This window comes from Chroicocephalus ridibundus, chromosome 4 (genome assembly GCF_963924245.1).
Source record: "Chroicocephalus ridibundus chromosome 4, bChrRid1.1, whole genome shotgun sequence".
Taxonomy (NCBI): Eukaryota; Metazoa; Chordata; class Aves; order Charadriiformes; family Laridae; genus Chroicocephalus; species Chroicocephalus ridibundus.
The window spans coordinates 69990815-70018509 of NC_086287.1; the positions used below are offsets into that span (position 1 = coordinate 69990815).

The window sequence follows — 27695 nt, forward strand, 5'->3', positions numbered from 1 at the left end:
CTCCGCGGAGCCTTCTCTTCTCCAGGCTGAACCCCCCCAGCTCTCTCAGCCTGTGCAGGGTATGTGGGGGGGTGTAGCGTGCAGGTGGTGGGATGGGGTGCAAGGTATGCGAGGGGTGCAGGGTATGTGATGGGTGCACGGGGGCTGTGGGGTGCCGAGTGCGGAGCGGGGTGCAGGGGGATGTGGGGTGCAGGGGGCTGTGGGGTGCAGGGTATGGGATGGGTGCAGGGGGGCTGTGGGGTGCAGGGTGAGGGTGTGGGGTGCAGGATGGGGGTACAGCGGGTGAGTGGGTGTGAGGGTTGTGGGGTGGGTGTGTGTGGCATGTGTGGGGCGCAGGGGCGGGGCGGGGGGGGTGAGGCAAAGGGGACAAGGGGCTGCGGAAGGGCCTGGGGCAGGGATCGGGGCAGGGAGGGGGACAGAGCCCGGGACAGGGGCACGGGCAGGCAGGGAGAGGGCCTGGGGCAGGGTGAGGGGCAGGAGGCTGCGGGGTCTGGAGAGACGCGATCCGCAAAAGCCGGGGGATCGGAGAGGAGAGGAGGGAGAGCAGGAGGAGGAGGAGGAGGAGGAGGAGGAGGAGGAGGAGGAGGAAGTCGGGGCCGAGCCGCTTCCTGTAGGCAGAGGGATGAGCGCAGACAAAGCTGGGTGGGGACTCGCCGCTCGGGGCTGCTGCTGACCACCCTCCTCCTGCCTCCAGCCCGCATCCCTCCATCCCTCCATCCATCCCTCCATCCATCCCTCCGTCCATCCCTCCGTCCATCCTCCCTCCCGCCGCCGCCGCCCGCCCCGCGGGGGACTCGGGGCAGCACCGCCCGCCTGCAGGTACCGCCGGGCACACGGTGGCGGGGGGGGGGAGCCGGGGCTGGGGGCACTGGGAGCACTGGGAGCACTGGGAGGACGGAGACTGGCAGCACTGGGTCCACTGGGGCTGGGCGGGGCGGTCCCCAGCGCCGGTCGCCTGCCCCGCTGCTGGTGGCCCCGGTGGGCCCCCGAACGGCTCTAAAATCAGCGAAAATCCCCCCCAAATCCACACCCCACCCCACCCCCCCCCGGGGCGGGGGGCAAATCCCCGCATCACCCCCACCCCCACGGAGGGCTCGTGTGGCGATGGCACCTGCGGGGAGGAAGGGCGGGGGGAGCCGCGGGGGTCCCCATGCCGCTGGGGGCGGGGGGGGGGGTGCTGCCGGGGCTGGGAGCCGGGGGAAAGGTACCTCGCACAAAGAGTTCAGTCTCCCCAACAAAGGTTTGATTTAGAGGGTTTGATCCTCAGTTAATCAACTGATTTGCCATCACAGGAAAGGCTTTTTCTGCCGATGAATGAGGCGTAGTGTTCTTTCTTTCTCTTATTTCCCACCCCCCACCCCCAAACCTCCCTGGGAAGGAAGGGTGAGACTTTCCCACCCCCAAATCCCTGCGGGAACCTCAGCTGGGATGGATGTGCCCCCAGCTTGGCTTGGGAGGGATTTGGAGGTGACAGCCGTGCCAGGTGGAGGGGCACCCCGTGCCCCACCCTGCCATCCCCACGGCGGCAGCCCTTTTCCCCATCATTTCCATGGAAATCCTTATTTTTCCCAGCGGTGGTTGGTGGGGCGAGCGCTTTGGGTAAGAGCAAGCCTGGGAAAATCACAGCTCAGCCGGGAAGATGCTCTCGGGAAAACCCGCTCCGGGGCTCCCTTGTCCCCAGTGGGAGAGGAACCCAGCAAAAAACCCAAAACTTTTGCCTTCTCGCCTCCTCGGCGGAAAACAGATTTATATTTCAGGAAAATCTTGAAGCACGGCGATCCCCCACCCATTCCTAATGAGTTACTGATGAACTTAAAGCGTGCCGCCCCAAAGGGCAGTGACCCAGGGCGTGTGTTATCTGCCGCTGCCGTACCTGCTGCCTGCAGGGCATCGCTGCAGGTCCAGGGTGTTATTTATTTCCCTGATTTTTTTTATTTCCCTGTTATTTATTTCCCTCTGGGCCCCCAAATTACCGAATAACCATCACCCCACCAGCGAGCCCCCGCTCCCCGGTTGCGGGAGGGAAAGGGGCTGGGCGGGTGACAGTGGCACGTACCCTGCCAGCAGGCTGGGGCCAGGCACGGAGGATTTTTCCTTATAACTGGATTTCCCTGAATGCAGCTGGAGCATGCGATTTTAATCCTCTTTTCTACCATATGGCCGCTGGCTGGATTGAAATATGACTCAATTAATTATTGCCAGGAAAACCCCGGGGCCAAACCTTTCTCCAGGAGGATGTTTCGAGGCGTTCCCGTGGTTACAACGGGGCTTTTCTCACCCCGTGCCGTGGGGTACGGGGACACGTGGCTCAGCCCCATCCCGCCCCAGCTCCCGTGTTGGCCCCACGAGGCCGAGCATCGGCCACGCTGGTCCCTTGGCACCATTTTTGGAGCTTTTTTTTTTTTGGCTTTTTTCAGCCTTGCATCTGCTTGCAAGAGAAAGCAGGGGCTGTTGGCACCTTGTGCTGCTGGCTGCTCACCTGTGACACGAGTTTGGTGGTCTCAGCATCACTTGGATGATGACTGGAGTCAGCCTCACCTCTGAAATGGGGTATCCCCAGCTTGGGGGGACCTGCAGGTCCCCCTGCCACTAGCGTGGTACCTGCACGTGCCCATCCTTTCTCCCAAATTCCCTGGGGGCTGCCAGCTTTGCTCCCAGCGCTGCACATACCACCGTTAAGGATGTTCATTGCATTTTCTCCGGGTTCCTTGCAGTTGTGAGGCGGTGGTGGCCCTGTGGGGCATGTTTGGCATGTGGGCTTGGATGAATGGCCGTACCGTGCCACGGCTGGCCCTGGGGGAGGACATCGGGGGTGCCTCGTGGCACAGCGGTTACCATTTTCCACCAAGGAAATTTTGACCCACTCGCAGCACGGGGGTTATCAGGACCAGGAGTGTGGGGTGTCCGATGGGATTCCCATGGGTAGATGGCTGCGAGCTGGCGATGAAACTCAATTATTACCATGATTTTTAAACCCTAAGCCAGCCTGCTGCTTTGCCGCCCTGCACCGGAGCGACCCTGAGTAGAAAACACAACAGAAAGCCAAACTTTGCGAGGGTGGGCAATGCCTTCCCGGCACCGATGCGGGCGCTGGGGCTTCCAGTGCTTTGGCCTCCAAACGGCGGCATCGGAGGCAGCACTTCTCCTTTTGAAACCCAGTGAGTCACCGAAGGAGGACAGCCAGGCGCCGGCGCAGGCTGTTACCATAGTAATTAGGGCTGGCGAGCCGGCGCTGGAGCCCCGCAGACCCCTGTGCCCCCAAAAAGTGCTGCCTGGAGGCGGCTGTGCCTGCCTGTCCCATGCGTCGGTGCCGGGATGCTCAAGGCCGGCACACTCGTGACAGAAGTGCTGCCGTCAGGGACCACGGGGCTGCACCGCCTGCTCCCTACCGCCAGCCCATCGCCCTGTTTTGGGTTGGGAATAAGGAGTTCATCACGGGAAAAGCATCATTTTTGGCACGAGTTGCGTCAATTCTCAGCGTGACTTGTCCAAGTGTTTCGTTCCCGCGCCCAGAGCGGGATGCGGGAGCGGGATACGTGTGTGCGTTCACAGCCAGCGCAGAAGCGGGAGGAAGGAGCAAAGGGATTAGGGCGGGTTTTCAATTTTTCTTGCTTTTCGGACTCTTTTCTGGCTGTTTCTCCTGCTCCGGCTTCTTGCTCAGCCGCTTCGTGGGGTCGCAGCGGGGAGGGGTGGGATGGAAGGCAGGAGGAGATGGTACCCCAGGCTGCGGGACAGGGCATGGGATGCAGCATTGGCAAGGGGATTTTCGTGCTTGTCCTTGCACAGTTCCCTTGCCTGCCCGCTTCCAGCGGGGCTTCAGCCCTTCTTCGTGCATTTCTTTTTCCTTTGTGCAACGTGCATGGTGCAAACACCCCCCCAAACCGGTCCTTTGGAAAGGCAAGGAGCAGCTTTGCTGCTCCCCAAAATGATGGGGAGAAGCGGAAAGGGAAGGGGGGGGGGGGCGGGGAATTCTGCCTCTGCTGCTGGTGGGGGAGCGCGTGATGGCTGCGGGGGAACGCAGCCCATCTCTCCCGGCTTTCCGCGCACACTTGGCACGAGCCGTTTGGCACCGGCCCCGTTTAGAGGCAGGTCTGAGCTGGGGAGAAGGACGGGCTCCAGCTGCCGGGAGGACATGGGTTTGGCACCGCGGAGAGGTTTTGGCTTGCTCCAAAACCCATCCCACGTCGCTTGGGATGGTGTCCGTTGAGTCTGGGCTTTGGGTCAGGCCAGCGGTTCATCAATGACGGCTTCGATCAGAGGCGGGCGAGCGGATCCCCAGTGCTTCGAGGGCTGGGAGGCAGCGGGAGCTGGATGCAGCCAGCCCCCGGGATGGGCGAGGTTGGGCGAGGATGGGTGAGGACGCAGCCGTGCCGAGGCCAAAGTCTAAATTCTTGTATCTCCTGCATTTTGCATAGGCGTGACGGACTTCAAACACCCAACCCAATTTTTCACACGCTCAGTGGCCAAAAAAAAAAAAAAAAAAAAAAAAAAAAATCCCTGAAATGGCATTGTACCAAACTTTAAAAACTCGCCACCTTGCTATTTGCATGCAGCTGGGAAACCCTCCACCATTCCCCCATTCCCGGGCAGCAGCTGCACCAGGACCTGCTTATCCTACGGAACACAATTAGTTTTCACCTTATCTCGTCCTTCCCTCGCTTTTCACACAGGGATTTTCTTCCCCTGTTGTCTGCCATCGTCGTTGTACCTCGGGCTATTTGGTTTATCCAAGGGAAGGTCCAGGCGTTGCTGGATTATGGTCGGGGGCATGGCGGGGAGGTCTCCGCTGGTGGGTGATGCTTTTGTCCAGCATCCCAAAGCCAGCTGAGCTGCAGGTCGGCGATTCTCAGGGATGCTGCTGTGACCCCCCCAAGCGCTCTACCCGATGTGGCAGGGCACCCCGGGAACCCCGGGAGCGGCAGCCGTGGTGGATGAGCTCCTTTATCTGAGATGGTGTCTTGGTTTACCAGGTTTATCGTCCTGCCCTCGCTTGCTCTCCTGAGGGCTTTGGGAAAGCAAGTTGGCTCCATCCCTGCTGGGATGCTCCCCACGAGCAGCTCTCCTGGGCCGGGAAGGTCCTGGCTGGGCAGCTGGGTTTGTAAGAGGGAGCAGCTTGGGTGGGAAGGAGAAGCCTTGCCAGAACCTTGGAGCTCATCAGGGATCCCTCGGCATAGGAAAGACATGGACCCGTTGGAGCAGGGCCAGAGGAGGCCCCGGAGATGCTGGGAGGGCTGGAGCCCCTCTGCTGGGAGGACAGGCTGAGAGAGCTGGGGGGCTTCAGCCTGGAGAAGAGAAGGCTCCGCGGAGACCTTCCAGCCCCTTCCAGTCCCTAAAGGGGCTCCAGGAAAGCTGGGGAGGGACTCTGGATCAGGGAGGGGAGCCATGGGATGAGGGGGAACCGTTTTAAACTAAAAGAGAGTGAATTCAAACTATATATAAGGAAGAAATGTTTTATGCTGAGGGTGGTGAGCCCCTGGCCCAGGTTGCCCAGAGAGGTGGGAGATGCCCCGTCCCTGGAAACGTTCAAAGTCAAGTTGGACGGGGCTCTGAGCAACCTGATCTAGTTGAAGATGTCCCTGCTCATGGCAAGGGGATTGGACTAGGTGGCCTTTAAAGGTCCCTCTCCACCCAACCCATTCTATGACTCTGCAATCCCAAGCATCAGTGCTCCTTCATGTGAGATGCCACCAAAGGGGAAAGATCCCCGGCACAGCACAGGATATTCCTGCTGCAAACTCCGCCACGTTGCTGCTTTCACCCCGTGCCGCGCTGCTCGGCATCCCTCCTTCTGCTGCCTACGGCATCCCCCGGCTGCTGGACCCCAGCCCCCCGTCTGGCTGCTGCCCGCCATGGCCCCCGCTGCTCCCTGCGCTGCCTGTGCCCGTCCCCACGGGCAGAGCCGCCAGCTGCAGTGGGGACCGCGGGGACGTCGGTGCCCCGTGCCACCGCCAGCGCCTCTGCACAGAGACACAGACCTAATTATGGGAGATGCACGGAGTAAGGCGGTGCTGAGAAACCCCCTTCCTCCGAGAACAACATCTCTGTCCTGTGCAAGGGCAGGGCTTGTGCTAACGCCAACACCCGGGTTGGCCCATTCTCTTTTATTAAATTTTTTTTCTTGGCTTATTTGCCAACAAGCAAAAGTGGCATTGAGTCCTTGCAGGCAAGGAAAAGCGGCGGTCGTGGTCGGGACCAGCACATTTACAGCTCTGGGAGGTTTCTCCCCAGCCTGGGGACCTGGGGACAGGCAAGGTGTCCCCATGCAGCCGCCAGCGTCTGCTGGGACGCAGAGGAGTGTTTTCTCTCTCGTCTGCTCCCACCTGAGCCAGGTCCCAGAGGAGAAACCGGGAGCCGAAGCTGAGTGAAGTGCAAGAGCGTTTGACCGGTTGCAGCATCCCCTCGGAATGGCACAGGGAGCACCGTTCGGCATCCGAGAGTCATGAGCTCGAGGTGCGATCACCTTAAGGGGGATGCTGAAGGGATGCTTCAGGCTTCGGTTGTCTTCAAACCCCGTCACCGGGAATTCCTGCAGATTGAGCATGTTGCGTTAACTGTGGGTTTGGAGGAGTTGTGCTTTTTGGGCCATTTTGGGTAAGAAAGCGCCAGTTGCCGGCAGTTGTGTGAGATGCTCGGTATCGATTGAATTCCTTTCTGGTCCCGGTGTCTTTGGGTTTGCTTTGGAGTCGGGGCATGGGTCTCGAACACGACACGAGTGCCCGAAACACGTCTTCACGATCCTGCCGTCACCTGGTGATGCCAGGACGGTGCCTCCGTGTGTCTGCATGTAGCAGGCGTCATCATTAGGGCTTCGTTATGTTTACAGCAGTGATGCCCAGTTTGGGGTAGAGCCTGGGGTGAGGAGCACCCCCAAGATGAGCTTTGGGCTCTGGGCTTGTCCCTCTCCTTCCTTGGCAGCATCAGGTGGGTTTGGCTTTTCCAAAAGGCTGAACCCCAACCGAAGAGCCGCGGCACGCGGGGCTGGGCTGGATTGCCTCAGACCTCCACGGTGAGTCGTCCTTCACCCACGGGGGCTGAGAAGAGAGGGATGGTGATTGCCAGCCAAGTCACGGCGGGTGGCTGGGGCTCCAGCTTGCTCTCCTCGCTGCCATCAGCAGGAGGAAGGTGACACATGAGCCGTTTCAAGGCAGAAATCGCCATGCAAGGGTTTCTTCTCCATTTCGATGTGTTTCTCCTCAACCAGATCTTGGGAGGATCAGGAGTGCAGGAGAGTAAATAAGTATCCACCATCTCCTTGTGGGGTTAGGGCTGCATGTTCTGCAGAGGGCCCTGGGCCAAGGACACAGGGGACACTGCGGGGCAGGAGATGTATGGGGGATGGCTCGAGGAGACTCCCTTATGCTGCTTCTTTTGGTTTCCCATCTGCAGACACCATTCTGATGGGGATTAGTGTGTCCTCAGTGTCTGCAGGCATCTTCTCAGGTCAATACGATGGCAGTGGCTCCTTATGTACAGACCGCATCCAGCCTGTTGAGGTTTATGGCTTTGGGGGAAGGTTAAATGGAGTTCCAGGGGCACCATCTCCTCGCTGCATCACTGCTCCTGCCAGATCTTTGCTTCCTTTCACTTCTTGAAAGGGTCATCTCAGATGGAGGGACGCCAAGACCTTGATATGAGTCTCCTGAGGACCAAAGCACCAGGAGAAATTCTCAGTGCCCATTTTTCTAAGGCATTATGGGGGCACGGGCAGCCCTAGTGCTGGCAGCTGTTCAGAGGGGCTTTATCGGGGGGTCTTTCTTCTCTGCAGCCTTGGGGAGCCCTGAAATGTGGCCTGAACATACTGGGAGCTGCACAAAGCTCGTTAGTCACCCTGGAGGTGAACAGATTCAGTCTTTAGCTGTGCGGTTGTAAACCTCATGACATTTCTTGCTCTTTCTTCTTATCTGACAAAACCAGACCTCTTGTGATCTCCATCAAGTTTCTCTTGAGCGGAGCTGTGCTCTTTGCTGCTCCGACCACAGCTGCTTATGGGAGGTGTCTCGGGCTGTCACTTCTCCTCCACCCCATAGCAAGGCTCTTGGAAGCCCTGAACTGCTGCAGGACAGGAGATCCTTTGCGGGACATGTCCTTCTTCCCGGTGTCCCAGCGGATGTGCAGAAAACATCTGACCATCACATTTCCATGGTGGAGGCTTCCTCACCCGTGGCCCCCCCCATACGTGGAGGTCAGGTTTTGTCCTCACGGTTGGGTTTTGTCTTCCTTACCTGCTCTGGAGGATGCTCTATCGGCACGTCGTGCAGTTTTGTCTCACTTGCGTTATGGTTGCATTGGCTCCAAGGGCTCCTTTGCTTGTCTCGGCTCTTTTGACCCATTTTGGCAGGAGCTGGATGAAGAGTGTGGGGAGATGGTCACCTCTCCATGAAAGCCTGGGTGGGGATAAAGGAGTGGGCTGGCTGGTTTTGCAGATCAAGTTCAGGCTGTTGATTGCCTGTGCTGTGAAGGTGTGTTTCGGAAGAAGTCTCCAGCTGTGGTTTTGGTTTTTGCCAGGCTGGGATGTGTTTGCCAGGCTGGGATGTGTTAGTCCTGAGAGCTGGTGGCCATGGGGAGAGCTGCCCGAGGATTTCTGCCACCTCCCTTCATTTTCTTGTCGTTTTCCGGATCCCTCAGTGGCTTTCCAGTGGGAAAAGAGGGATTTTGGTAACATTTAGGTGGAGGGGGCCTCTGGAGGTCTCTGGTTCCACCTCCTGCTGGCCAATGTCATAGGCCACGGATCTTGTATGAGTCCATGTGGGTCCAGGTGCCCCCAGGGTGTCGTGCAGAAACTTGGCCAGGTCTTCTCCACGTGGCCAGGTCTTCTCCACAACTCTATGCGTCATCTCAGGGACTTCCTACCCCCTCGCTGGGTCTGCAGTGGTTTGGGGTTCTTAGAGGGGGTCATCAGCCATCCACAACCTGTAAACCCATTTGGACCTCTTCTAATTAGTCTTCAGGATTGCATCTGCTGATGGAGCAGCTCTGCTCATGCTGGAAGTTGCCCAAGCAGAGGTCTCATCCGTCCCTTGGGTGGGAAAGTGTTGAATGTTGACCAGGTCTGGTGGAGTCCATAGGTTTGTGTAGGACCTCACGAAGGGGTCAATGGTCTGGTGGCCCCGCCGTGGGGCCGGACCTCCGGCATGCCCCAAGGACGGCGTTTCAAGAAAGGCTGTAGGTTGAATTATTCAAGTCACGCCGACCTGATTGCGTTTCATCCCTTGTATTTTTAATATCGTGGAGACGCGGTGGTGTTTGTGCGGTGCTTGCACGGCCGGTACCATCAAAATACGTTGCATTATTTATCATCTGATTTAATATAATTGCTGCTCAGCCTCACATCCTCGCTTGGGGGGTTTGTATTTGTGTCCGGTGCTTCCCTCACTCCCCAGCTAACGCCGGCAGGGGGGACCCTGCCTCCTCCCTCCGCACCGTGCCAGCAGTGAATAAAAAGATGATTTTTAATGCGGCAATCCAGGTTTATGGAGAGGTATAAGCAGCAAATGAGGGAGGCACTGATTTTATTGTATTTTTTTAAGCTTAAATCTAAGCCCCGTGTAAGCGTTTCCGTTAATTGCTGTAAAAGTTAGGCTGGCTTGGAATCGATGTTGCTCCTCCATCCTACCTGGAACCGAAACCCCCAGAGAGCACCTGCCTTCATTGATTTTTTCACAGCTCACACTGGGGGAAAAACACAGAAATCCAGGGCCCAGCCCCGCGCTGAGGTTTCCCGGCAGCCAGGTAAAGGTAGGGAAAGGCATTTGCCCTGGGCAAAGCAGCTTGCAGAGCAGCGGGGACCCAAATCCAACAGCTCCGGCTGGTTTGGCGAAAGGATTAAAGCTCCGGGAGCGGGGCACGGGGTTGGAGGGGGGGATAAATGAAGCACGTGGGGCCAGGATGGACCCATCTCCCAGGAGGTATCGCCGCACGGGAAGGGAGGGCGAACCAGCGCGGGCAACACCGCCTTGTGCTCCTTCTTCCCAAGTTTTGTGCATTTTTTTTGCCTTAAATTTTTTTTTCCCCTTATTGTTTTTTTTTGGGCAATCCTTGATATTGCAAGTGTAAAAACACCGCCCAGGCTAGCGGTTTGGGGATGGGGGGGGAGCTTTCTCCTCCCGTCTGCGTAATATCAGTGTTTGCCGAGCGTGTGTCGTTGCACGCCGGAGCCGGAATAACAGCGTAGTGGTAAAAGCAGGGCCCTTGACTCAGCGGGAAGGGTGGCAAGGATGCTTTGCCTGCGTTTGAAGGGGAAAAAGGGCCGGTTGAGGGATTTGGGGGCTCCATGGGAAAACCCAGATGTTGTACGCGGAGGTTAGTAAGCGGTGAGGGGGCCGGAGAGGGGGGTGAGGATGGAGACGGGCTCGGCGAGCCCAGGGAATAGCGTGGGAAAGGCTCCGAGGGCGCAGCTGGGGAAGAGAAAAGGAAAGCTGGCTGTTTTGCAGGAGCGTCGTGATCAGGAGAAACGCAGGTGGGTGAGGGCTGAGCAGGGGGAAGCTTCCAAGGCCATGGCCACCACCGCGCTACCCCCTCGCCGTCCCCCTCCACGTCCCTGTCCCAGTTCTGCCACGATAGCCGTGCCCTCCTCATCGCGTGGGGCAGGACCCAGGTGTACTCCCCGGGTCCTACTTTACACCAAAATGCATTAGGTCACGGGGGGGGGAAATAAAAAAAAAATAGAGGCAGCAGCGGGCCACAGAAGTTAAATTTAATTGAGATTAATATGGGTCAGCTCACCGACCGGGGACGGAGGAGCAACCTACTTCTCCCCAGCCAGCCCCAGCTAACCCGGTTTGTAGCGCCGCCAGGGCTCCGCGTCCCCTTCCCCGCCGTGTCCCCTTCCCCGCAATCCCCTGCCGTGGGCTGTCAGATGGGAGAACCGCCCCCCTCCCCCCCCCCCAGTAGCCTCAAGTTTGCCAGCAGGGAAATTGCAGGCCATGAAATGTCAGGGCCAGCGCAAGCCACAGTAAATTACTTTTCAAAGTTCTTAATTGTGAAAATATAGAGTAGCACAGGGAAAATTTTTTCTCTTTTTTTCTCTATATTTCCCCCCCCCTTCCCCCCCCCTTTTCTCCCCCTTTTCCCCCCCTTCCCCCCCCTTTTCCCCCCCCTTTTCCCCCCCCTTTTTCCCCCCCCTTTTCCCCCCCCTTTTCCCCCCCTTTTCCCCCCCCTTTTCCCCCTTTCTCCCCCCCTTTCCCCCCCTTTTCCCCCCTCTTTCCCCCCCTTTCCCCCTCTTTTCCCCCCTTCCCCCCTCTTTTCCTCCCCTTTCCCCCCCACTTCCCCCCCTTCTCCCCCCCTTCCTCCCCTTTCTCCCCCCTTCCCCCCCTTTTCCTCCCCCCTTTTCCTCCCCTCTTTTCCTCCCCTTTTCCCCCTCCCTTTCCTCCCCCCCTTCCCCCCCCTTCCCCCCCCCTTTCCCCCCCCCTTTCCCCCCCCCTTTCCCCCCCCCTTTCCCCCCCCCTTTCCTCCCCCCCTTTCCTCCCCCCCTTTCCTCCCCCCCTTTCCTCCCCCCTTCCCTCCCCCCTTTCTCCCCCTTTTCCCCCCTTTCCCCCCCTTTTTCTCCCCCCTTCCCCCCCCTTTTTGCCCTCCTCTTTTTTCCTCTTTTCCCTCTATATTTGTTCCCTCTCTTTTTCTCCATTTTTTCTCTTTTTTCCCCTCTGTATTTTTTCTCTTTTTTTCCCCCTCCGTATTTTTTCTCTTTTTTTCCTCCCTCCGTATTTTTTCCTCTCCTTTTTCCCCCTCCGTATTTTTTTTTCTCCCCCCCCGCCCCCCCCCCCCCCCAACCTGCTAAAATCACCCACATTTAGCGGTGATCCCCCCCCCACCTGCAGCTTGGGATCTGGCCATCAGGAAATGCTTTCCTCATTTCGCGGGTGCCATAGCGATGCCGTAGCGCACCGCCTTGGGAGCGCAACCTGGCCAGGATAACCTGAGCCTCAAGAGACACGTTTTACCCCGTCGCCCGCCCCGAAAGCACGCCAAATCTCAGCGAGCAATCAAAGCTCGCCCATCTCCGCGTGGTCCGCCCGCTATTTCAGTAGTAGCTCTAAAGGCGCCAGCTCTGGATGCTGTGAAAAACCTGAAAAATTAGATAAAGAAGGAAAAAAAGGAAAAAAAAAAAAAAAAAGCTCCCAGCTTTGATGGCAGGGATGGGAAAAGAAACACCAGGCAGCAGCACTGCCCGTGACCTGTTTGCTGTATTTGAAGCTTGAAATAGAGCCTTATGAGTAATGTGGTTCAGGTGCTTATCACTAATTAATTAATTCTTTTGTACAGTGGATACCTAATTAAAGCAGTCTCAGGTAATTCCATCGGGGGGGCTTAAAGTAATGGGGGTGGTTAACGGGGTTGTTTCTTTGCTGATGTAACTTGTTGGGTGATCCCCAGCGGCCGGAAAGGGTTATGAGGCTTCGTGTGAGTGTTACTTAAAATAAAATTCTAATAAAAGGTGAAATCATGGGAGAACGGATTTCTCGTTGCAATGATTCCCGCAGCCGAGAGCTTCGCGGGCTGCGGAAGTTATTTGGGCGAAAAGGCAGGACGCGGCTCGCGCATTTTAAGCAAAAAGGGGCGGTTTGGCTTTTGTTTCATCTGGGTTGAAAAATGCTTTGCAGAAGGCTGAGCCCCTCAGCCTGGCAGGACCTATGGCAAAATCCATGTGCTCCTTCCCATTTCCTGGTGTCGCAGGGAGGTTTCCCCCTAAAAACATGACATTTTAAGCAAATCAGGGCAGCTCAATGACTTGCCCCGTTTCCTCTGGGGTGGCTGCACCCCCCGTGCCAATGGGCGGGCGATTGGTAAGTCACCATGGCCTGGAGTAGCATGTCCGGGTCTGGAACCCTCAGCACAAGAAGGACACGGAGCTGTTGGAGCGGGGCCAGAGGAGGCCCCGGAGATGCTGGGAGGGCTGGAGCCCCTCTGCTGTGAGGACAGGCTGAGAGAGCTGGGGGGGTTCAGCCTGGAGAAGAGAAGGCTCCGCGGAGACCTTCCAGCCCCTTCCAGTCCCTAAAGGGGCTCCAGGAAAGCTGGGGAGGGGCTGCTGGCAAGGGCATGGAGCGATAGGACGAGGGGCAATGGTTTAAACTAGAGCAGGTTTAGATTAGCCATTAGGAAGAAGTTCTTTCCAATGAGGGTGGTGAGACACCAGCCCAGGTTGCCCAGAGAGGTGGTGGAGGTCCCATCCCTGGAGACGTTCAAGGCCAGGCCTGATGAGGCTCTGAGCAACCTGATCTAGTTGAAGATATCCCTGCTCACTGCGGGAGGGTTGGACTAGATGGCCTTTAAATGTCCCTTCCAACCCAACCCATTCTATGATTCCGGGTGACTTTGCATGAGGCTGGGGGCGGGTTTGTCCCTTCGGGAGCGACGTTGACCACAGCCAAATCCCCAAATCCTTTGGCAAATGTGAGGCCAGGTGAAACACCTCCGCCCCGCAGCGCTCCTCCGGTCTCCCCTCCACTTTCAAACCTCATCTCGCACCTTCCCCTGAAGGTCTTTGTCTTGACCCTGGCAAATACTTAAGAGCAGGATGTTAAAAACCGAAACCCAAGAATGGATCAGTTAATTAACATGAAGTAATAGCTCTTGGCTGCTTCCCTTAATTAAGGGTCAGGAGTTCAGAGCTGTGTGAACAGATGTTGAACTCCTTTTCCCGGGACAGGAGCTCATTCCTTCCTCAGCAGCTTTAGCCATCTCTCTTTTTCCCAACACAAGCAGCAGGGAACTAGGATTTCTGAGCAAAGTTTGTACAAAGAATTTATTTCCGAGTCAATTTGAGTTGTTTTGGGGAAGGAATCAAGAAGTGAAGGAACCAAGAAATCATAGGGGTGATGATGCTTGTAATTAAAGGGTGATTTTGGTTTTCTAGAGGTCTTTCCATGGGGAAAAAAAAAAACAAAAAAAAAGAGCTTTTTCTGAGGGTTTCTGCTTTTTTCTGGCCAGCTGTGAGGCAGTGTGTGTTTCCTAGACCTAGCGTCTCCTTGACAGCAGAAAATTCTGCCCCGTGAAATTTAGGGACTACCCACCCTACTGCCACTTCAAGAGTGGGAAACAGGACTCATGGGGTGGATTTTGGTAGTCAGGAGACGACTGAGGTTTCAACAGGAATTTTTTCTTTGGTTGGTTAATTCCTTTTTACTGTATCGTTGCTGCTCCGTCCGTGCCTGGGTGCGCTGGGTTACCACCACCTGCCCCTGGTGTGGTTATATCAGGGTCTCTCCAGCCCGGGAAGAGCCGTGCCCTCGGTAAATGTTTTGCCAGGCTGAGAATAATCCAAAAGGAAGGGTTTGCCATGTTCTATAGCACGGGTACAGCGCGTTGTAGAAGAGAAACTAGTCTTTCCTTCGCTGTTGCTGCAGTAGAAATGCAAAATAATATACTCAAGTATTTTCAAGTATATCCGCGTGGTATTTTAACTGACATTAGGTGCGTTGGCCAGGGCTGCCGATAGTGCCGTTGACCTGGAGCCCCTCTGCTGTGAGGACAGGCTGAGAGAGCTGGGGGGGTTCAGCCTGGAGAAGAGAAGGCTCCGCGGAGACCTTCCAGCCCCTTCCAGTCCCTAAAGGGGCTCCAGGAAAGCTGGGGAGGGACTCTGGATCAGGGAGGGGAGCCATAGGACGAGGGGGAATGGTTTTAAACTGGAAGAGGGGAGATGTAGACAAGATCTGAGGAAGAAATTCTTGGCTGTGAGGGTGGTGAGCCCCTGGCCCAGGTTGCCCAGAGAAGCTGTGGCTGCCCCATCCGTGGAGGTGTTCAAGGCCAGGCTGGACGGGGCTTGGAGCAACCTGGTCTGGTGGGAGGTGTCCCTGCCCAGGGCAGGGGGGTGGCACTGGGTGGTCTTTAAGGTCCCTTCTCACCCAAACCATTCTGTGGTTCTATGACCTCCAGCCTGGGATGACCCCCATGCAGGGCAGAGACCCTCCAGCACAGGAGAAACCTGTGGGCTTGTGCTGCCCCGAGGCTTTGAAGCCGCTTTTCCAAAGGTTTCATGGATCTGGCAGGGAGAAATCCGGGCATCTGACTCCTGGGAGGATGTGGGACCACAGGGGAGCCCCACTCGTCGGTGGGGGGAAGGAAGGTGAGAGCTTTGCTGTGGGGACCGCAGGGGCATCTGTGGGGGGAGGTCTGCACCTGGGGGCGATGGTCAGATGGGCTCCCTCCAGCTCTTTCACAAAAACGACCTGCAGCGGCCCGGGGTGAAGCGTGACCCGTCCGTACATCCCTCCTCAGCGCTTCTCCTCTCTGCTCGATTCCCTCCTCCTTCTCTTTTCCCTATTTACTGAACCATCTGTGTGCTGGAGACACTTTGGTCTGTCCAGGGGACTTCAAAGATTGTGGAGATGCCTCCATCTTCCAGCCCAACGGGGAGGTCGGGGATGCCCTCAGCAGCTAACGGGGCATTTCTGAGAAGCCTGGTTTTCCGGGGAGTGCCGGTGGTTTTAGGGAATTTCTCAAGCTGCTTGTTCTCCTCTCAGGCAAGTTTCACAAAAATTGCATTAGTGGGTTTTGGTTTTGGTTTTTTTTTTTTTAAAATCTCGTGCTTAAACCCTTCACCGCGGGAGAGCCCAAGAGGCGGCGCAGGGGGTGGCGTGACAGGATGCGTGCCTTTATCTGTCCCTTCTGGCGTGTCACACCAAAACGTGACACCCTTTTCTTTCTGTGCCACAGCATCAGCAGATAAGGGGGAGCATTGCTCCCTGCTTATCCCTGTTTGGGCATCCTTATTCCCCAGTTTCTGGCCCAGCTCGCGCCCTCCCGGTGCCTGATCCGTGGACATTGCTGGGTTTGTCCCTTGAGCATTAAAAACAAACACCTTTTTCCCCAGGGTTTTCCCCCCAAATGGCGGCTTTTCTTTTCCAGGGGTACCTCCCCGACGGCCCTTGGGCAGGGCTGGGGGGTCACATGGCTTTTTGGCTCGCCCGAAATCTCCCGCATCCTCAGCCGGGGAAACGATGCTGCTGTTAGACCCCCGACCTTCAGCGCAGGGATCGGCAACCCGGCGGCATTCCCGCGGGGCCAGAGCCTTGTGCCGACCCCGAAGTAGGTCGGTACCCACTGGAGAGAGCCACCATTCCCTACAAACAGTGACAGGAGGGACCGGAGCAGATGTCCCAGGCTGTGCTGTCCAGTGGCTCTTCCTTCACTCAAATAATCTCTTTAAAAAAAAAAAAAAAAAAAAAAGAAATTAAAAAAAAAAAAGAAAAGGAAGTTGAGGTTGGTTTCTGTTTTCAACCGTTAGGACACCCGTGAGAAAAACAAACCAAAAAAAAGCTGAGCTTCTCACATTCGCAGATATTAGTGAGGTCCGGGCTGCAGCCGCGGTCGGCTCCAGCAGCGCAGGGTGGCTGGAGGGGACATCCCGAGAGCCGGGCTCCCTGCAAAGGCAGCTCCAGCTCCTCATTTAACACCCCCGGCAAAATTAGGGAAGGGAAAAATATCTTCGCGGCAGCTCCCTGCGCCTTGAGAAGGGGATTTGCCAGCGGAGCCAGGGCTGGCCGAGCAGCTGGGTCCGAGCCCGGTGGCTGCTTTTGAGGTGAACTAGGGCTGAATTCGGCAAAGACAGGCAAGAGATTTTGCTCCTTCCCTGACCGCCGCAAAAAGCAGCGGGAGGCCAGCCACCAAAAGCCGTCGCCACGGGCAAAACGCCGGCGTCGGGGCCAAAACGGGCACCCATCCCACCTCGCCCCTGTTGGGCGGGAGGGACGGGATGCTGGTGTGATAACGAAGCCGTTTCCATGGAAACAGGCTCGGTTTTGTTGTTTTTTTTTTTCTACCCAGCCGCCTTTTTATTTCTTTCTTTCTTTGCCGGCGTGTCTCCAACCTGCGGGCTGGTTTTCGGTGATTTAAGCACCGTATTGGAGACCAGGCATAAAAAAAGGGATGTTGGGAATAAAATCCCTGCGGGTGGGGACTGGGGGCTTGCGGCTGTAACCACCGCTGAGGATTAAGGTCTTTTGCCCCAGCGAAGTGCTGTGATGGGAGCCCACGGGTGTAAATCTGCCTTGGATTGTTTTCTTTGCTTAAGGAAATAATGAAACACATGCAATTTGGGCGTATTAAGGCTCCTTTCCCAGCCAGGTCTGCAACTGCTGGGGAGATCAACGTGCCTGCACTGCCTCCCGCCCCCTGGAAATGTGGCTTTTTGCTATTTTCTTTTTGTCTGTAATGTTTTTATTTTTTTTTAATTTTTTTTTTTTTTGCCCGTATGTATATTTTAGTAATTCCTTTTCAGCCGAGCCGCCTATTTTTGGCTTTTTAGCGAAAGCAACAGGATGGCTTTGAAAGCCAGCCCACCCCGGTGAGGGATTCCCACCCGCCGGCCGGCCCGCCGGGGACCGGCTGCGGGGGCGGGTGACGGCAAGGCCGTACGCTCCCTTATCTGTCCTGGGTGCCACTTCACACCTGAATTTTTGAGGGGGAAAAGGCGTTTTGCCAGAGAACCCCCTTGCCTCGGCGGGGACCCCGTTGGTTCTGCGCCTGGTCTGGGATGCAATGAGCTGGGCCGGCCTCAGCTACTGGGATGAGCATGGACCAGGAGCAATCCCAGCATGAGTGAGAGCTGGAACAAATCCCTTCATTACAATCCCCACCCTGTCACCTTTTCTGGACCAAACACCCCCCCCCAGGTGATGCCTGTCTGGTAGGACCAAGCGTGAGCCCTGTGTCCCCTGCAAAATCATGGCCCTAATGGGGTTCACTCACTTTATGGCAAACTGGGTGGAAAATACCGGTGCATCCGTGACGGAAAGCTTGATTTTTTGAATAGAAACCAAGAAGCGAGGAGGGTGCCGCTTTCACTCTGCAAAGGAGCCATTCTGGGGGGCGGGCGATGCCGTGCGGAGCTGCTTTCCATCTCAGAAGGTGGAAGGAACGCGGCAAGCTTTTGCCCTGGCAGATGGCAGCGCTTTCGGTTTCTTTCCTGCGGAGCCACCGCTTTTCCTTTTGGTTCAGCCGGGAGGCCTGGGGAGAATGGTTTTCTGCCCAGCGGAGGGCAAAAAAACCCCACTGGGAAGTTGGAAAAAAAAAAAAAAAGTCTGGAAAACTGGGCGAGAGGAGAGGTTTTAAAAACTCTGAGGACCGCAGTTGGGCAGGCAAAGGCTGCAGACCCCCGGAGATGCGGGAGGTGCCTCGTGACACCTGGAAAACCTCACGTCGATGCCCGTTTGAAGCTTGAAGAATGTAAGAAAATATTTTGCAAAGGGGCTGGTGTGCCTTTGATGGACCCGACCCAGTGCTGAGCGTGCTTCGAGAGTCCCCCTTCTGTAATGGAAGTGCCTAGTGAAGGCAATTGGACTAAAATGGACCAATTGGACTAAACACCCTTAAAATGCCATTTTTGTTTGGTTGTTTTTTTTTTTTTTTAACGTTTGGAGAAATCCAGTCTCTGGCCCAACTTGAGAGAAAACCCAAAGGAAAGTGGCGGGAGGGGGAAGGGAAGCAAGGCGGGGAGGCTGGGCTCCGATTCGGTGGGTTTGGGGCTGGTGATGGAGCTGGTGCGAGGCAGGGGGAGGCTGGGGACAGTTCCGCCCGGCACAGCTCCCAGCAAAGCAGCTTGTGCTGACGAGAAGCTGGCAAACGAAGGCTAATTACTCTCGCAAGCCGGGCTGGTGGCTGCGGGATGCCGGAACCCCATCACAACCCAGTTTGGGAGGGAGGGAGGAGGATGGCGGCTTAGCGGGAGGAGGCTCCATTGCTCCGGCAGCAAGAAATGCTCCTTTCGCGGTGGCTTTTTTTTTTTTTTTTTTGGGGGGGGGGGTGGCTTTTTTTTGGGGGGGGTCGTACATGGCATTTTGCATCGCGCCTTGGTCGAGGTCGTGGCAAAGCAGCTTGTGCCAGGCTGGGCCAAGAGGCAGCGCCGACGGCTCACCGGGGCTGGAGCTGGATGGGGAGCAGCAGGCGGACTGGCAAATTAATTTATCGCTGATTTAAACGAGTCTCCAGCGGCTGCGCTGCCTGCTGGCAGGAGGGATGGGGGTCGGCGCCTCCGTGATGAATATTTAAGGGGGGTGCAGGATCCACAAATGTGCTGGGAGGGAGAAAAGCATCCGGAAAGCAAGGCGGATGCAGTTAGCTTACTGGGAGGGGAGGATGGCTGGTCCTCCCTTGGCCCCAGGCAATGGTGGCTTTTAACGCAGGGCAAATTAAAGCCAAAACCTGTCAGCTCCTGCTGGGAATGCTGAAACAGCAACGGTGGGCAGCCCAAGGGATGGCGTTTGTTGGGTAAAAACTGAAGATTTTGGCAAAGCTGGAGTGAGCAGACCAAGAGCAGACCCAACATCAGGAGCATCCTTCACCATTTGCCCAACTAAATCCCGATTTTTGGTGCCCGGTTTGGTTGGGTGCTGCTGGGGAAAGAAACAAATGTCATTTAAGTGTGTCAATGGCTCTTTGTCAAACGGAGAACAACGACGAATTAGGTGGGGGTTTTTTTTTGGGAGCATAGCAAGAATCAGCAGCAAAATTTCCGAGTCCAGACATGGAATGCAAGCGCTTTTGCCTCCTTTTAAATGAATTCAGCCTCTCGCCACATGCGGTGAATAACCCCTGACCCTTCTGCACGACAGACGAGTATCAAAACAACCTCGGCGAGATCCCGAGTTGTAATTACAGCGCAGAGCCCAAAAGAGACGGTATCCATGTCCTGTACGCGCTAAACATCGTTAGCATGACAATAAAATAGCATCCTTACTCATTAACCTGTGGGCTCCAAGGCAGGAATCCTATTATCCGGGCAACATGTGCCATTAAGTGGGTGAAATAAGACGCCCGCCTGTATTCCCTTGTGAGCGCCATTAAATCCCTTTCTTTGCAGGCAAAATTTAGCACAACAGCATGGGTGTGAGAAGAGCCCCTTGCCAGCCGGGGGGGATTGGGAAATATTTGGATAGCACAGGGATTTTTAGCTTTGTGGACAGGATGTCGATGGCTGGGATCAGGAACTGAGCTCTGCCGGCTGCAGGGGACCGGTGGGTACATGGGAGTGATGTGACGAGCGCCGGCACGTGTCCCCCATTGCGTGATGGCTCCTTTTGTGCTCGCTCAGACCCATCGGTCCCTGCACAAACCCTCTGTGTCCAAGGGCTGCCGTGCTGGGAATAGCCAGATTCCCTGAATGGAGTTGGGGGGATCGCTGGGTCCAGCGAATCTCCAACCCGGGCTCTGAAACGCCCATCCCGATGCCTGCCCACGGAGGGGTGACACTGTTAGGAAATAAGCTGTCTGGAAAGATAATTTCCTTCTAACAGCCATATTTTGGCATTTTTCTTCTGATAGGAGCATTTATATACTTTCTGGGGTGGTGTTAATTTATCTTCAGTCTGATGCTCTTGGCGTCTACCCACTAACAAGTATTTTCTAGTTCTGCAGGAGGGTCTGGTGGCCGGGAACCCTACACCTTGTTGGGTCTCGGGGAAGAGAAATAAATCAGAGAATCATGGACTGGTTTGGGTAGGAAGGAACCTTTAAAGGCCATCTAGATCCTGCCATGAGCAGGGACATCTTCCACTAGATCGGGTTGCTCAGAGCCCCGTCCGACCTGGCCTGGGATGTTTCCAGGGACGGGGCATCGACCACCTCTCTGGGCAACCTGGGCCAGCGTCTCACCAGCCACAGCGTAAAGAATTTCTTTATTTCTAGTCTGAAATACACGTATTGCTGTGGTGTGGGGCAGCGGCACCTGCCAGGGGTGTGCTTTGGTTGATTGCAATTAGTAGTGAAGAGGCCCTGGGGGCTGAAAGAGAGGAGGATGCTTTAGCAGCTTGGCTTGGCATGAATCAAATCCAAACGAAGAGGCACGGAGGCTTTGAGTTTACTCCTGGTGTCTCCGGGGGGGGGGTGGGGGGGGGTACAGTGGGCCATCCTCATGTTGGGATTAAAAAAGCTGCTTTTGTGGCTGCCCTGTTTGAACAGCCTCGCCGTTGGGCTGCTGCAGGGCTTGTTTTGGGGGGGATATTCATGAGCTCAAGTCAAAGCGTCACCAAAGCGTCACCTGCTCTTGTTGTGTTATTGAGGTGGAAGGAAGCACGCCCAGGCGCTCGCCGCGTGGGGAGGCTGTAAAACCCCAAACCGGTTCAAGGTCCTCCGTCAGGTTTCTGCAGAGGCCAAGGGCGCGTGGCCAGCTCCTGGGGACACCAGGGTCCTGCGAGCCGCAGGGTCCGCACCATCGTCCCAGCTCACACAGATGTCCCCTCCTCTGTCCCAACGGGGTCTCGTTCTTCTCTCAGGTTTTGTTTTTGGGGCTGTCTTTTCCGCCTTAGTGGCTCTAGGGCTAGATGTAGGAAGAGCATGGGAGGGTTTCCTTGCATGAGGGTGGTAGCAGGGTTGGATAGTCCTCCCCGCTCCCGTGCCTCCTTCCATGGCATTAAACTTCAGTCCTTAAGTGACTCCCTGTCACCGGTAGAGCAACAGACCATGGTCCTCTGTGTGAAATGGCACAAAATCACTAAGAATAACATTTGCTGCATTAGAAGAGTCTCTGTGGGATCCAAACCATGCAATGGTGCCCCGGGTGTTGCACCTCTTGGTGGACCTATGTGGCCACCAGCTTTCCCACCAGCCCAGGGCCGTTGCTGTGCCAGAAATGGGCTGGCACTGCCACCGCCATCTGCTCCCTGGCTTTGCAGGGAGAACTGGAAGGAAAACCAGGAGAGAGGCACCCTGCTCCTCAAACGCCTCTCCGGCAAAGACACTGGGGAGGGGGGGAGCTGAGCAAAACCAGTGTGGAAGCAGCACAAATCATAGAATCATGGAATGGTTTGGGTTGGAAGGGACATTAAAGACCACCCAGTGCCACCCTCTGCCCTGGGCAGGGACACCTCCCACCAGACCAGGTTGCTCCAAGCCCCGTCCAGCCTGGCCTTGAACACCTCCAGGGATGGGGCAGCCACAGCTTCTCTGGGCAACCTGGGCCAGGGGCTCACCACCCCCATCATAAATAATTTCTTCCTCAGATCTCATCTAAATCTCCCCTCTGTCAGCTTAAAACCATTCCCCCTCGTCCTATGGCTCCACTCCCTCAAATGCTTGAGCCGAACCCCAAGCTTTGTCAGAGGAGAGGAGACCCGGGCAGGAGCTTGGGCTGTCGGGGATGCTCGGTGGGAGCGGGGCTGCGCCGAAGCTGGGGCGGGGGGGGGTGCGGAATTTTGGCATCCTTCCCCGGGGCACGCTCTTTCCACCGCAGCCACGTGCTCTGTGCACCAGACGGTTAAATTCCATCCCCTCTCGCCCCGCATCCCACGGACAGGGCTCGGATGTGCCACGGTGGGGGGGCCACGAGCTGGGGAACAGCTAAAAGCCCGGCTGCCAACAGCCCTCGGATAGTTGCCCGCTGACTTGAAACCTCTTCCTGTGCTGAAAACCTCACTGAATGCGAACAAATAATGCCGCTGGGGGCCGTGCTTGGAGGGAGCGGGGGGGGGGGATACGGAAGGAAACCCGCAGCCTTTCTGCCTCCCCGGCGGGGTACGGGACCCGGCGTCTGCGAGGGCTCTGGCTTTCCTGGTGCCATAAATAATGTTCTCGTTGCGTTGGCTGGCAGCACAGCCACCCAACCTGGCTCCTTTTTTATTTTTGTCAATATTCTCTTTATTTAAAGGTAGCCAGCGGCCAAGAGGAGCAGATCTTCCCCTAGAGGCACAAACCAGCGGAGAGACCGGCTTCTGGTAAAAAAAGAATTCGGAGGGGCAGGGGGGTGGCTGGGGAGGGGGTCTCATCCCGAAACCCCATCACGGCTCGCTCTCCGGTCACCTCCGTTGCTCGGACCCAGGTTGCTTTTTTCTGTAGATCCCGGGATGAGCCTCTGCCCAAACACCTGTATATCCCCTAACGTGCCCGCAGCTTTTCAGTGCCCTCCCTAAAACACCGCGAGCCCCTTCTTTTAGGGCTGGGCCATCCTTGCCCCATCACCTGAGGGGCTGGCTGGGGGCTCGCTGCACCCTGCTATGGCAGGACATCCCCTCAAAAACCCCATTTTTGACCTGGCCGGGCAAGATCCAGCCCAGCATGGCTGTGTCTCCGCCGTAAAATACTCGCTGCTCGTAAAAGCCTCGGCTGAACGCTGGGTTTGCGGCTGCAGGAGCTCGCGGCTGATAGAAGGTAACGGAAAAACATCCGTGATCGAGATGGCGTGGACTTAATGAGCGTTCCCCCGCCTGCCTGGGGTAGAAACCACGAGAAACAGGAAACTCCGGCATCCTGTTTAGCATCTTAATGTTCCAAGTTGGCAGCAGGGACAAAGCAAGGGAGGCCAAGGGACACACCGGACCGACGTGGGGCTGGATGATGTGCCTGGCTCCCGGCAGGGGAATGAGCCTGGCGCGGCAGCTCCGGGCAGCGCGGGGCTGCTCGGGGGGGAGCCTTTTCTCTGCTTTCCTTTTGCCTTCTTGCCACCACAGCCTTTTGCTAGAATGGCAAAAGGGAAAATCCAGCTCGGCTGGGGTCCTGCTGCTGCAGGCTGCGAAGGTCCCTGTGTCCCCTAAGCAGGGCTCACAGGGCATCCCATCCTCTGGGGACCATGGGGAGGGCACAGGAGGGGACTGCTGGCAGCGTGTGACCACTCGCACGCCCACAAGGGCTGGCGGCTCACTGCCCTTTTACAAACACAGCATTAAACCCTGGCCGAACACCCAGGTCTGCATCTCCCATCCCCACACCCTCATTCCCACGGCTGGGCTCTAACAGCTCCCCAGCCCATCGTTTTGGGGATTTGGGAGGCAGGGAGCAACTCTCTGCCCAGCCCAAGGGTTCACCTGGGTGTGTTTTTGTGCCCGCAGCCCGTCCGGAGAGCGCGCCTGGCCCGCCCATGGCTAGCAACAACACTGCTAGCATAGCCCAAGCCCGCAAGCTGGTGGAGCAGCTGAAGATGGAGGCCAACATCGACAGGATAAAGGTAGCGCGGTGGGGTCTGCTGCTGAGCGGCTGCCAAAACTGCTCCCAGAACTGCCGTGGGAGCCGGGACGCGGTGGCGGGCGGTGTTTGCGGGGGATGCTCATCTGATGATCCCGATGGCAGTGGCTGGAGGCAGCGGGAGATGCTCGCCCGTGGAGGGCAGCTGGAAGCATCGCCTGGAGCGCTGCTGGGTGGTGGGAAGGAGCAGCAGTCCCCGAGGCATCTCACCTTCTTGGGAACAGGTTAAAACCCCGCTGTTTGTCTCAGGTGCTGTTAAAACTGTCCTTCGGGCGATGCTCAGTGCTCAGCCTTGAGGTTAGAGGGGAAACTCCGAAAGCAAGGCTGTCCTGAAGCCTCTTTCCTTCGGAAAACCCAATCCTTTCCCGGAGGCTTGTCCTCTGCTCTGACCTCTTCTGCTCCACCGGCTTCAAGCCTGAGATCCCAGGGGATTTGTCTTCTCCACTGAGGTGGTTTTGGATGACATGGAGAGAGGTGCTCTGTGGTCGGTTGCTGGCTGCAGGCACGTCTGGGTGCTTGCAAGCAAAACCTTGCCTCTCGGGGCCGGTGTGAGCTCCGGCGGCTTGGGAGCTGCCGGCGTGTCCTGAATAAATAGCCAAGTCGGCGGCTGCGAGCAGCAAAGGTTGCTATAGCAGCTGTGGATGGCCCTGCCAAGGGACGGGGAGGGGGGCAGACAGTGCCGGCTAAAGTCGGTCCTCGCCGTGATCAAGTCGGGTGAAGGATGCGAACGGGGGAAGGATGCGAAGGATGCTCGTGGGAGCTTAGAGCCCAGAGGTGAAAATCCAGCCCCGCCAGGGACGCGCTGTGAGGTTCATGGGTGAGGTCTTTGGCCAAGGGTGTGATGTCGCGTCCCCCGGGGTTGGGGATGCTGCGAGCCCAGCCCCACCGGCGGGACCTCCTGGGGTGGGATGTCCCCAGGGCGGCCTGTCCCTAAGGTGGAGCTCCTTCTATTGCAGGTGTCAAAAGCGGCAGCGGACCTGATGGCGTACTGCGAAGCCCACGCCAAGGAGGACCCTCTATTGACCCCCGTCCCGGCCTCAGAAAACCCCTTTAGAGAGAAGAAGTTCTTCTGCGTGATCCTGTAAACCCTCCAGGAGCCTGACCGGCACTCAGGCCACCCTGAACACTGATGTAGAGTTTTTAGGAACGGGGACGACCTGCTAGTCCGCAGAATTTAAACAAAAATAAGTAAAATACACGGCCTGGAAGCTACAGGGATGTGCATGTTTAAAGAACCTGGCCACCTTTGGGGGAATAAGATGATCTGCATTGCAAGGCAAAAGATCTGAAGTCTGTAGAGTTGCCTAGAAAGAAAAAAAGAAAAAAAAATATGTAAAGAATAAATTTGTGTCACTTTTCTGCTCACAAAATTGTTTGATTGTTCCATATTTAAAGCACCAGAGCCGTGCTGAGCAACGTAACTGCTGAGGATGTGCATAACCTTCTTGGAATGATATTGTTGGTTTCTTTCCGAAATATTATTTTTTATTTAAGTTGTCAGATATATAGCGACAGGCTCAATGATTATGGTGTTACTCGGTGTTTGGTCTTGTGCTTTTTTACTTTCTGGCGGTAGCGTAGCGCCGGGGTCGAGCAGCCCCGCGGCGGGTTAGCGAGGACGCCGGCAGCTCCGTGCTTCTAGCGAACCCCCACTTTCTACCATTCCGTAGATGGTTAGCTTCAGCTCTGCGAGTAAAAGTGAATCGTGTGTCGTGGTTGGTGCTTCATACTCCTGTGACGGCGTTCGGTGGTAGTGCATGAGAGTTTTATCTCCGTTCATCCGCTCCAGACTTTTCTTTGCTGTCGTTTGACACCACGTGCTGGTGGGAGAAGCTGTAGGGAGGAAACCGAGGCGATCCCGAAAGCAAAGAGAGCTCCTGCGATGCCTTAGACGTGCCTGAAATACCTCCTGCGTTAGGGTAGGTGCCCCCGCCCCCAGCATCGTGGGGTAGCTAGAAATCCGAAAATCAAAGTTGACCACTTCTTTCCGGGTCTTTCCTCTTCTCCTACACCTCTGTGCCTCTGCTCACCTCGCTTGGTCCTTGTCCTGCTCTTTTCGGCTCCCTGGCAGCATCTCCTCCCCTTGGGGCTGGGCTGGGCTGCTGCCCTGCGGTGGGATGGTACTCCATGGTGGGATGCTGCCCCACAGGGGGATGGTACCCCGTGGAGGGATGCTTCTGCCCCACGGTGGGATGGTAGCCCATGGCTGGATGGTACCCCGCAGTGGGATGGTACCCCGCGGTGGGATGCTTCTGCCTCCTGGTGGGATGCTGCCCCATGGTGGGATGCTTCTGCCCCATGGTGGGATGCTGCCTTGCGGTGGGATGCTTCTGCCCCATGGTGGGATGCTTCTGCCCCATGGTGGGATGCTGCCTTGCGGTGGGATGCTTCTGCCCCATGGTGGGATGCTTCTGCCCCATGGTGGGATGCTGCCCCATGGTAAAATGCTTCTGCCTCGTGGTGAGATGCTTCTGCCCCATGGTGGGACGCTTCTGCCTTGTAGTGGGATGGTACCCCACGGATGGACGGTACCCCACAGCTGGATGGTACCCCTCAGTGGGATGGTACCCTGCGGTGGGATGCTTCTGCCCCATGGTGGGAAGCTTCTGCCCTGCGGTGGGATGCTTCTGCCTCGTGGTGGGATGCTTCTGCCCCTTCCCACACCCACCACCTGTCCCATTCCCACTGCCACCCCACTGCAATGGGCAGGGGCAGGAGAGCAACCTGGGGAGCCGTGGGGTCACCCCTTCCCGGAGGTGCCTGATACCTTGTTTACACGCAGCCTGAGCTCTGCGTCAGGCTGGGGAATTATTCCCAGGTCCGGTCCATCCACCGCCAGCATTTCGGGGGATAGAGGCCACCTTTTTTTGGCTCTGCCTCGGGTTAATACTTTTGCAGACGTGGCTCGCCTCTCCTTTTCCACAGCTAAACACCTCCCAGCTTTCCCCGCCCATCCGCACTCCTGGGAAACTTTGGGAATCATAACTTGGGGATGTGGGTACAAAATTAGGTGGGTGTCACGTAGGGTTTTGGGGGGGTCTGCAGTGACCTCGCTAAACTGTAGTTCTGAATCAGGTGTCAGCTTAAAAATCCGTGTGGATTCAAGAGGGCAATAGTCTTTATGTACCTTTTGGCGAATCTTTCTAGCCCGTAACAAGTGCATTTTGGTTTTTCTACCTTTTCGTACTCTTTTTCTAGTCTTCTACGGTGAAGACCAGTTTGTTCTTACACTGGACTCAAAATTTTTGGCATCTGGGAACGTTTATATGACTCGAGTAGCCTAGATGGTCCCAGCCCTCCCGTGGTGGCTTCCAACCCTCCCCTAACCTCCCCCTTTTCCATCTTTTTACTACAGCTCGCGTAGCTTTAGGATGAAGGACGGATGAAGTGGTTTGCTCTGCAGCTGGTTTCACTCGCGGTGTTACGAGGCAGACTGTAAATACCCCGTCCCGGGTTTGTCTTTTCCTTCTAACGCTGGTTTACCGTCACGGAGAGCGAAGTGCAGCCGGTCTGACCCCGGGGCTCGCGCCCCAACCCTTCTCAAACGCTGTCACGAAGTGGTTTGTAATAATTTTTTTTTAAATGACTTGCGTATTTTACAACTTGAATTCTTAATAAATAAACGGAGAAATAAAGCGGCATGAAGAGTGGGCGGCGCGGGGCCGGGGGGGTGGGGCGCAATTTTGAATTAGCTTAAACTACTCATTGAAGGTGTTTTACGTTGCTGGTCTTTATTTTATGTTGGTAGCGGTGTTGACATTGGTGTGCTGCCAGGTATTTCACCCCAGTATTTATATTTACACAGATACGCC

The 27695-nt window shown here is 56.4% G+C and overlaps 1 protein-coding gene across 3 annotated transcripts; it reads left to right on the forward strand.

The window, feature by feature from the left end:
* The first annotated feature begins 584 nt into the window (after window positions 1-584).
* Window positions 585-27695, forward strand: GNG2 (G protein subunit gamma 2). 3 transcript variants are annotated; one of them, XM_063333856.1, is made up of 4 exons: window positions 585-819; window positions 22574-22640; window positions 23751-23866; window positions 24840-27695. In XM_063333856.1, exons 3-4 carry the CDS (start codon window positions 23780-23782, stop codon window positions 24966-24968), a joined length of 216 nt encoding a protein of 71 aa, XP_063189926.1. In that variant the 5' UTR covers window positions 585-819; window positions 22574-22640; window positions 23751-23779; the 3' UTR covers window positions 24969-27695. The 3 variants fall into 3 exon arrangements, with proteins under 3 accessions (XP_063189926.1, XP_063189927.1, XP_063189928.1); XM_063333857.1 differs by lacking the exon at window positions 585-819 and adding an exon at window positions 22403-22479; XM_063333858.1 differs by lacking the exons at window positions 585-819; window positions 22574-22640 and adding an exon at window positions 23016-23607 and having other exon boundaries at window positions 24840-24976.

Coding starts and splice junctions, on each gene's coding strand:
- GNG2 (XM_063333856.1), top strand. CDS start 23,780: ATGGCTAGCAACAACACTGCTAGCATAGCCCAAGCCCGCAAGCTGGTG. Junction 23,867..24,839: donor CCAACATCGACAGGATAAAG/GTAGCGCGGTGG, acceptor CTTCTATTGCAG/GTGTCAAAAGCGGCAGCGGA.